This window comes from Oxyura jamaicensis, chromosome 1 (genome assembly GCF_011077185.1).
Source record: "Oxyura jamaicensis isolate SHBP4307 breed ruddy duck chromosome 1, BPBGC_Ojam_1.0, whole genome shotgun sequence".
NCBI classification, from domain to species: Eukaryota; Metazoa; Chordata; class Aves; order Anseriformes; family Anatidae; genus Oxyura; species Oxyura jamaicensis.
Genome location: NC_048893.1, coordinates 175,403,622 through 175,414,300, shown reverse-complemented (window position 1 = coordinate 175,414,300; position 10,679 = coordinate 175,403,622). Strand labels below are relative to the sequence as shown.

The 10,679-nt window shown below is 41.9% G+C and overlaps 1 protein-coding gene and 1 long non-coding RNA gene across 2 annotated transcripts in view; one reads left to right on the top strand and one right to left on the bottom strand.

The window, feature by feature from the left end:
* Positions 1-313: 313 nt before the first annotated feature.
* The window catches only part of LOC118165062, a 23,454-nt gene continuing 13,088 nt past the window's right edge, over positions 314-10,679 (bottom strand). The window contains exons 4-5 of the long non-coding RNA XR_004749839.1: positions 3,106-3,455; positions 314-446 (exon numbers count right to left, since the gene is read on the bottom strand). This is a non-coding gene — a long non-coding RNA (uncharacterized LOC118165062). The remainder of the gene's footprint in view (positions 447-3,105; positions 3,456-10,679) is intronic.
* Positions 442-10,679, top strand: part of HTR2A (5-hydroxytryptamine receptor 2A) — a 25,948-nt gene continuing 15,710 nt past the window's right edge. The window contains exons 1-2 of the mRNA XM_035322907.1: positions 442-1,068; positions 5,260-5,460. Of these exons, the coding sequence (XP_035178798.1) occupies positions 654-1,068; positions 5,260-5,460 (616 nt within the window). The 5' untranslated portion in view covers positions 442-653. The remainder of the gene's footprint in view (positions 1,069-5,259; positions 5,461-10,679) is intronic.

Sequence of the window (10,679 nt, the reverse complement as noted above, 5' to 3'; positions counted from 1 at the left end):
CAAAAGGTACAATTAGCAACAAAAACCAACACGGAGCAGAATGTGGGATCTCTGATATGAGTCTGAACATGATACTGAAATGCAACAGAAGCCAGAGACTATCAGCCATATTATGGAAGATGTACTATAAATAAGAGCATATCTAATTATTTCAAGAGAAAGATGCTGGATGGAATCTTTAATCAACTTTCTTAATAGGGAAGCAAGAGCTCTGCTGTTTTGTATGGCAAGCTATTTTAATACTGCTGTGTTTAAAATTGTGTGATTACAGTTACCAATAGCAATAAGATGTAGCTCCAGAGGGGAGTCCTAGTGGTTGCAAAAGTTTTTTTCTCTTTTATTTCTACAACATTTTTGCTCTCTCAAGCCTCAAGTCCACAGTCTCTAGCCTCCAGTTTGGCTTTGCTCTTCAGCTGGATTTTCGATGTGTGCCAACGCTGGACTTCCTATGGAACAGAGAACAAAACATTTCAGCATTCGGAGTAATTCTGGTATGTTTTTCTACATCATGCTACTGGCAAAAATGCAGTCGACAAAAGAGTGTGCTCCATCAACTTCTGACATGGACATCTGAGGAATATAAAGCCTGATGGTGACAAAGGGTGATAATTTCCTATTTTTCACTATTTATCTCACCGGTTTTGGACTTAGCAATGGATATTCTTTGTGATGAGGAGAGCTCTGTGAACCCAACTGCAAACTCCTTAATACAAATAAATCATGAGAGAAGACTCTACAGAAACGTTTATGGACCCGGAGAGATAAATATATCACATCTCTTTAACTTGACTGCGGACTCCGAAAACCTAACTAATCTTTCGTGTGAAAGTAATATGAGTCCACCATGCTACTCTTCCCTGTTTCAGCTTTCACAGAAAAACTGGCCAGCTTTGCTGACAGTGATAGTGATTGTTTTAACCATTGCTGGAAATATTCTTGTCATCATGGCTGTGTCACTGGAGAAAAAGCTGCAGAATGCCACTAACTATTTTCTAATGTCACTTGCAATAGCTGATATGCTGCTGGGTTTTCTTGTCATGCCTGTGTCAATGTTAACCATACTGTACGGTGAGTATTAGCCGTGTAATCTGCTGCATGTATAGAGAAGCTTTAAACATTGCATGCACAAGTTGTTGTTGTTCTTATTTCAGTCTCTTAGCAGAAAGAAACTGCAATTACTCCATGCAAGATGAAATATGTGTAAATGGTTAAAGGATGTAAGGATAGGTGAAATGCCTTTCCCCACTTTATATATCTAGTTACAGATATTTTAAACTCAGCCCAGATCATTAATTTACTACTCATTTGCAGATGGAATTGTCTCAAAATGTGTATGAAGATGCTTTGTTCTCCTTATTCTTTAATTTTTCCCCATGGCTTATAATTTCCAGTTTTTCTGATGAGTATTTATGGTCCTGCCAGTTACTTTGCTCTGCAAATATGCACAGAAGCACTAATTACTACCTTTAGATTAGAAGTTGGCAACCCCTTTAATTTTTTTTTAATGAAGTAATTCAAACTCTAATAATTCTCTTAACACCAACATCCTGCTCAGACCTCCACTTGCTGGCAAAGGCTGCAATAAATATTGTGGGAGTTAAAAAAAATGGATGGGAGTTAATTCTGCCTATTTTTTAGTAACATTTACAGAAGCAAAGCTAAATATCGGCTATGATTTCTTAAGAGAAGTTATTTAAGAATTAAGTGGATTATGACTCACAGTTCATACCCATGTAGGTGATTAATAGCAGACCTTTCTTCTCGTTATCACCAAAATTATTTGCAGCGCAGCTCACGTAGGAAAAAGCAGCAGCCTGTGCGTTCGGTACAAATACTGCCAGGCTGTTATCACCCCTAAACTTTGAGAAATGCATTTTCCACTGCCACAACTGAGTGGCTGCAGCTGAAGGAGAAGCCAGACAATGTCAGGAGGAAAGTGAGGTTGTTTGCAAAGGTTTCGCTTGCTTCACAATTTCAGGGGTATGGCTCAAAGCGTGAGCCTGTAACTTATGAGAGGTTTCATACAGAAAACCGATTTCAGCGTTTTTACACAGATTGCACCCCAAAACGGTGTTTGGCATCGGTGAGGGTGCAGCGTCGTGATTTATCGCGATTACCTCGGTGGTGGGGGAGACGTAAAGCTGGGCAGAAACCGTCCGGTGCCTGAACTGAGCAAAAACCCTGCCTGCTTCCGTGAGACAAGCAACAGGGACTCCTGCTGGCCGGGCTCTGCTGCCGAGGAAGGAGGGGAGCGAAACCCGAAGGGCTGAGGGGGGATTTGGAGGGGGAACCGCCGGATTCTCGGGCACAAAGCTCCTCCACCCCCCAGAGGTGGCGCGGGGGGAGCGCCCCGGCAGCATCAGCCCGGTGTCATTGCATGGTGACAAGCGACAGGACGCGAGGAAATGGCCTTAAGTTGTGCCAGGGGAGGTTCAGACTGCACGTCGGGAAGAATTTCTTCATGGAGAGGGGGGTCAAGCATCGGAAGGGGCTGCCCAGGGAAGTGGTGGGGTCCCCATCCTTGGAGGTATTTGAGGGATGTGTGGATGTGGTGCCTAGGGACGTGGTTTAGTGATGGGTGTGTGGTGTGAGGTCAATGGTCCTGAAGGTCTTTTCCAACCTAGACAACTCTGTGCCACCCATGCTGATAATCCCGAGTCTGAACAAGGGACCTTTGCAACAAGGGTCATGTGATAAGCGTGCTCTACCACCCTTCCATCGGCCCCTTGATGGGGAATTGTGACTCTTGTGCTCAGAAGAGAGATGATTTCCTTCTCTAGAGCCTTTCCACTAGTATGGGCCATTCCCATCGGGTTGTCCTGCCCACACTACCCATGTGCCCTCTCCCTCTCAGCCTAAAAATGTACAGATGCACAAGCATCACTTGCCTATCATTTGGACTCCCTCATATGAGCTCCTGCACCTCTTGAGCTCTCACGGACCACACAAATCCTCGGGCCTTTTCCTCCCTACCCAAACTTTAAATTGCAGCCATGGTTTTGTTGTTGTTTGTTCATGTTTTCCTCTGGATATGTGGAGGGTTGCATTAGACAGTGACCAGAGCACTGCACAAGGAAGAGGTGCCCCATCCCACATGCCACTTACCTTGTCCTTGGGCCAGCCTGGAGGATGTTATCTACACCCTTCCTGACTTCTATTGTATCCACAGTTGGCTCCTCTCATCTACCTTCCCATTTCATGGTCCTGTAGTCTCCGAGGTGGTTTATCTGAGGGATGCTGCTTTTCCCTTCCCCATTAAGGCAGAGCAAGGACAAGAGGTCTTGAAGGGTATGACAAATGTGTCCCCACAGAGAACAGATGCATGGTGTCAAGTGCAGAAGTAGTTTATGCCTTTTCCCTGTGTAAACTGGCCTTGCCTGGCAGAGAGAGGCTGCTTGGAAGACATAACCCTGAAAGCCAGCCCTCACATGAGACACTCCAGAGACTGGATTCCCCTTTTAAAAAACAAGAACAGGATAAAACATACCCATAAATACCATACAGCTTGTCAGTGTCAGTCATGTTACAGCAGTCCAAGAGCATCAGCAAATAGGTCTCCTCAGTGCTAATGGAGACTACATTTAATTAGGGGCAAACCTAGCTCCTTTTCTTGTGTTCCTACTGTTGCAAATTTGGCTGTTTTGTATCTCCAGAGGAGCCAGGAATTCCCTGAAATATTAACATATTCTCACAACACCAGCTTTGGCATTGCCCCATGCAGAACTGTTATGGGCAGCTCAAGTAATATGCTCGAAATTAAATCACCACAAGATATGGGCAAGGTTAACTGCAAAACTTGCCCCAAGAAGAGTTATTAGTGGTTCCCTGCAGGATTAGAGGGACCTCTGAATGAGAGTTCTGCAGGGCTCTGCTTAGCCTGGGTCTGCTCGATACTGCTCTTAACAAGTTGGACGGAGTACAAGCTTGCATGGTTTTCCAAAAGTCCCAAGCTGGGAGAGGTTACAAGCACTCAGAGGGATGGGATCAGAATCATCAACAATGATCTGGACCCCTGAAGAGAAAGTCTAAAATGAACAAATGAAATTCACTGAGGATAAATGCGAAGATATCCACTTAGGAAAAAGATACCAAACCGACTACTGCTGGGGAAATTAGTCCAGACTTCAGGAATATTGAACGAGATCTGGCTGTCAAAATGAATCATAAGCTAAGCGTGCATCAATAGCACCAGTTTTTTTATACAAAAGGCCCTCACCATTCCAGGTTGCATAAGTAAGGACATTTCCTGCAAGACCTGTGAAGCAATCTTGCATTTCACTTAGCAATCGGGAGGCCTTTGCAACACCACAGAGTCCAGTGTTGGTCACTGCAGTATAAGCAAGATAAATTAAATAGATTCCAGGGCAGAGAAACAAGAAGCACAAAAGTTCCGAAAACATCATCTGCAAGCAGAAGATAAAGGAATTGGCTTTGCTTAGTCTGGAGGAGAAAAAGAAAAGGCTAGACAAAACACGATAGCCATCTTCCAATAGCTTTCCGAAAGGACAGTAATCAATTATTCTTCATTGGCATTGGAAAGAACAAGAAAAAAGAAAGGCTTAATTTGCAGCAGAGAAGATGTAGGCTGGATATTGGTAAACACTAATGCGTTTACTTGGGATTACTCTCTCTAGGGAAGCCGATCATGCTCATTGATGATATAGGGAATGCCCTCCTTATTAAATATGTGGAAAGTATCTAAAACAGGTGATACAAATATCACTGATAACACATATACTTCTCTAACTGTTACTAAATCTGAAGTTTCAGTTTCAGAATTTAGGCATTGTAGATCAGCAGGTGTTAATAATACATTAATCACACCAAAGAAAAGTCTTAAAAGAAAATTCAGAAATTCCACACTTACAGTGACAAAATTCTTTCACTTTCCACAGGTTTGCTGCCAGAAATGGTTGATTACAACACCAAGCATTACTCATATAGAATTAAAAAGAAAGATACATACCCAGCATGTGGCCTGAGGAGAAAAAAAAAAAAAAAAAAAGAAAAAGAAAAAAAAAAGAAAAAAAAGCTATCCCCAAAAGCTACAGATTTAAAAGGTTACACGTAAACTGGAAAAAAAAAAAAAAAAAAAAAAAAAAAAGGTTTCTTAAAACAGAGATTGTCAGGCAGCTTCTACTGAAGGCATCACTCACTACCAGCTCTTCTTAGAAGTATATATGCAGTCAGACAAATGCATCACAACAAAAACCATGAATATGTCACATTCGTAGCTGATGTCAACTTTTTCTTGTGCAGGATACATGTGGCCTCTACCTACCAAGCTCTGTGCCATTTGGATCTACTTGGATGTGCTTTTCTCCACTGCCTCCATCATGCACCTCTGTGCCATCTCACTGGACCGCTATATTGCTATTCGAAACCCCATCCACCACAGCCGGTTTAACTCAAGAACGAAAGCTTTTGCAAAAATAATCGCTGTTTGGACCATATCAGTCGGTAAGTGAGGAAATATCTCAGCATGCAATTGCAGATTTCGAGCTTTTGAGAGGATTTGACATATATATTGCAGTCTAAAGCTGTATTCTCTGCCTGAAATATTTTGCTTGCCACAGTCAAAGAAGTGCTGTAACGTAGTAATTAAGCAATAGACAATCAACAATGACAATGGGAAAAGGAGGTGAAGCTGAGCAGCACTGTCACAGGAAGAAAGCACATCAGCAATAAGTCTATTGAGTTCAGGTTTGCTTTAAGGATGTGTTTATTTCCCATATTGATTATCCATCACTACCTTAACATCTGAAAAGAAAAATACAAACTTGACTTAAAAGAAGATTTCCCCGTTTTATGTAAATCAATTGTTCCCAGCTTCTCATTAGGGTAATTTGCTCAGAGTTGTTTCATATGGGCAGATCTTTTCTGGCTTTCTTGGTTCACAGGGTGGGATATTTACGCCATCCCGATTAGGAGGCATTACTGCTCTGCATACCCCATAAACCAGAGATGTTTCCCACAGGAAAGTCCAGAGTTGCAGCCTTAAATACGTGCCCTGAATGACTCACCAGATGAATCTCTCTTTGCATGGCTATAACCCAGAGGCTTGAAACCAGACATAGCAGTGTCACTTGTTCCTTTACATGGTAGCAACACCCTGGGTCCAGAGCTGCTTCAAGGCGTGGGAGATGGAAAGGGTTTGGTGTTTGAGGCCATCAGGGTATCAAGGCATTTTGTCTGAACAGAGGTTCTCAAGCAGGCTGAAAGCACAACTCCATTTCAGCTCATCCATTTCTGTAGAGCTCTCTGAGCACTGGCAGCTCGCTTATTCAGAAGCACAAAAAATTCACTCCCTTGCTCTGGAATAGAGGAATGTTGCCAGCAATCAAACGTAATTATCCACTTCCCTGACTAATATAAATTAGTGCAAGTGGTAACTGTAATCCATTACCAGGGAAGGAGATAATGCCTAACACTGCCACCTGCCTGCCACTCTGAATCGTCTCCTGGCCTCCCTTCAGCCCTGTCTGAGAAAAAGCACTCCAGGATATTTATGGCTTAAAGTAGCTGCATCTTCTGCAGCACAGCAGGAGATAGCAAGAGCCCTCTCTCAACAGTTCTGCATCCTCCAAGGTACCGTAGACCTGGCAAGGTCCAAGAGCATCACACATGGCTCTGGATGTTGTGCATCCAGCTGATCAGATGTAGGTGTCTAGCACAAGCCTAGAGTAACTCACCCAGATGTAGAGGTCTTAGTTTAGCTAAGATGAATCATACCTTCTATCCCTGCTGCCCCTTTTTTTACCAATCCAGTAGAAAACACGTTAATTTCCATGTTCATTATCTCCGATTCTTGGACACTGCTAAACATAAGCATTCCCTTTATAACATAAAAAATTAAAGTGTTCATCAATTTTTTCTGTACTGTGTTTGTCTGAATTTGTGTGTGCTGCCTGTTCGTAGCATGCGTGAAACTACTGTGCTTTTTAAACGCTAATAAGTTCACAGAAGGATCAGAATGAGCAAACTAGTGCTCCAGGTACCTCAACATCTTTTTGCAGACAGTGACTTGCTATCAGAGTGTCTGAACTAGGTCACTATAAAGTGAATTAAGAATAATCTATAATTTAGGCCCTATTGTCTAGAATATGGTTCGTGTACTCGAGTAGGTGGGTTTAGTTCTTTGATATATTGATATTTAATTTCAAAAGTTAGGAACATTCTTTGCAGTAATAGCTGGTAATAGCTTACCACTTTAAAATCTCTCTCTAGAGATTTTCCTCTAACAGTGATCAGCTAAAACACAGATTTTATTTGTTATCACTCTGGCAAGTGACAGCAACACAGTCCCTGTTTACATACATGTGAAAATTGCAACTCCTGGCTTTATTGGAAAGCACACAAGTGTGGCATGAATGAGAAGGACGGAGTCAGCCTTACTGCGGCTGGATAAGGACACATGTAAGGCAATGGGGGATGTTAGAAAGGTAGTTGGACTGACAAAACTCCAACTCATTCACATATCATTAGCATAGCATGTGGGTTAAATAGAGGCAAAGGAACTCAAAAAAGGACATTGAGGTGTGCAGGTGTGCAAACACACAGCAAGCTATATAGGAGTTCCTGAGCTGCCCATTGGCAATCTGTACTGAGATTGCACCATGGCATGTTGCTAAATAAAGTAAAGAAAAATGCTGGTGTTAGGAGCAAACTTGCTAGATGCCAGGTCTCCCGTGCAACTTACTGTCAGTCGGTCATTGACCCTAGTCCGACTCAGAACAGATAGGAAATGGTTTCTGAAGAATGAGGTGCTTTACACGTCATTTACTAATAGGAAATGGTTTCTGAACAAAGAGGTACTCTAGGTATCATTTACCAATCTGCAGGCTCCCAGTGCTACTTAGAGTGGCAGTGCTATAAATTACTTAACTCTTTGCACCTTCACATGGGTACAGCTAGCACAGGCACAGCCAGTGCCAGGCACAGCACGCTCTCCCCAGCACAGTGTGGCTGCGATTTCAGCGACAAATTCACAAAGGTGAGAGCTTCTCAAGGTTTTGCCCTCCAGCCTCAGTTCAGATACCCTTTGGCTGCCCCTTGCTCCTGAATTTGCAGCCTAGCTGGTGCCCTGTGAACCTCTCTGAATCTCTTCTAGTGCTTCTGAATCCTCTTTCAGACAAAGGTGGCCAGACTGTAATATTCAAGGCATGGACAAACCATGAATTCATCTTGTTTCATAATGTTTTCTGCCTTGTTCTCAGTTCCCAACTTAGTAAGTCCTACCATGCTGTTAGTCTTCAGGACCAGTCAATTGGTGGTCTTCCTTCTGTCAGCTTCAATGATGTGGGAAGTATTTAAAAAATAAATAGCATAAAAAAATGACAGGTTATGTGATTTACTTGATTTCTGCAATCTTGATTTTCTTTGAAAAAAAAAAAAAAAAAGTATTTTACTAACATTTGTTTTTGCATTTAGTGGAAGAAGAGCATTTAGCCAGCAGCCTTTCTTTCACTAGACCATGTAATGCCACAGGCAATTGGCTTAAAATGGATTATAATTACTGTAACAGATTCTAATCGTGTCTTTAATTCTTAAATCATCCAGTACCCAGAGTGGCTAGATAATTAGATTATTTGTAGCTGTTGAAGGCAAAAGCCCATTAGACCCTGAAAATTATTCCATTTGTTTTAAAGCACAGAGGTCGTTAGTGAGAACAGGTGTAAAAAGCCCAAGCATTTTCCCTTCCTTGAACAAAATTAGACTGAAATGCATTCAACAGTGTTTAGATGGTATCTGTAGATTTGCGAAGAGAGCCTATGCTGAAAAATACAGGTAACACACCTCTGAGTGCTAAGTGGGTCTAGGAAATGTAATGCTCTGCAAGAGGCCAAAAATCAGCATTCTCTCCTTTAAAAATCCTTGAAAGGGCCACATAAAAGAGTTAAAGTCATGAATGTTAAGCCCTTATATATATCATCCCTCAGTCCTTCTTTCTCCCTGTTCCTCTGCTAATGGTGAAGGTTGATGAAGCTCAAATCCTCTTAGTCTGAGTTTTCTCTTTGCTTATCATTTCTCACTCAGCCTACACATCTGCTCACTGCCTTCAGGCAGTCTCTGCTCTCCCCAGTCACTAACAACTTGGATTTATTCAGTAGTTTTCAGGCAGGAAAAAAAAAAAAAAAAAAAAAAAAAAGTACAAACTGGAGCTGGACGAAGCTGGTGAAATACTCCCCATAACATAACTCACCATAATTTTGCCATTGCTTTCGAGGTTTCAAAACCGCAAAAATAGTGCTGCATATGAAGCAGCCTCCTCCAAAGTGCAGGGTGCAAAAAGTTACCTCCAGGTGTATAAAAGAAGCCCAAGGCATCTCAGCCCTCTGATCTTTTGGCAGCGTGCAGCTTTGAGCTAGGACAGAGGCTTTACACTTCTTTCTCAGGCAGCCTGCAATTCCTCTGCATGACTTCTAGCTGTCCTGCAGAGTACCAGGGAAGCAGCTGGGATTTGCAGAGCATGGCTACCAGCATCTCAGGATTGTGGTTTGTTGACAGCTTTGGCCTCCTTCAGCTCACTGACCACTCAGGACAAGGAGAGCCTTTGTTTTAAAGTCCCTTTACTGTTTTCAGAAGGCACAGATAGCCAAGGGGCTGCAGGCTGGGAATACCTCTTCTGGCTCCACCACATCCTCCATTTCTTCCTCATGGCTTTCTTATAATTTGCCAGTTCATTCATGTCTAATTTAGGGATGGTTTGGCATAGGAAAAGGCTACTTGATATTACATGGAATATACTTGCCTAAGTTACAAATAATTACCACAGCATTAAACTCCACTAATAAAGGGTCAAAGGTGAGGACCTAAATTTGGAAGCCCTGGAGCTAACCTTAAAATATCTGCTATACTACAGTCTTTACCATAAAAGTCAAAAAATGTGACACAACACATGGGGAGAAAATTGCATTAATGATAATGAAGGGTGATGGCACAAAATTTCGTAAGCACAGCATTAGAGCTTCATCATCATCTCACAAATATAGGACCCTCATTGTATTACTTTATAGACACACAATATATGAAGCTCAGCAGTCAGCAACGGTTATGCCAGTAGAGAGTTCATTGCCATCCTAATGACCAACCATGACAACTAATAAATAAACGAACATTTCATGTGCAAGTTGTCTGAGAGAAGCTAATACCAAGTGCTGTGATGCACATTTCTGAGTTGACGAGCACATATATTCTGGTTATGAGACATTACTTAAGATGGTTCTGAAAAAGACACGTAAATATCATATTTACTTCCCTTATTGATGTAAATTACTTCCATCTTTACTGTGTAACAGAATCCTTTGCTTGATTTGGTCCTCCCGGAAGAGTGAACACATCTCATACATCAGAGCAACAGCTTACCAGTTATCTCTCTCCCGTGAGTGTGTAGATTAAAAAAGCTTTCATTTTGAGCTTATCTTTTTTGAGTATCTGACAAGGTGTTACTAACCCTATGCTTTACCTTTTTGAAAAGAAAAAAAAAAAGCTCAAATGAATGGGAATGGAATAGAATGGAATGGAGTAGAATAGAATAAAACAGAACGGAGTAAAATAGAATAGAACAGAATGGAGTAGAACAGAATGGAACAGAATGGAACGGAATGGAACGGAATGGAACGGAATGGAACGGAATAGAATAGAATAGAATAGAATAGAATAGAATAGAATAGAATAGA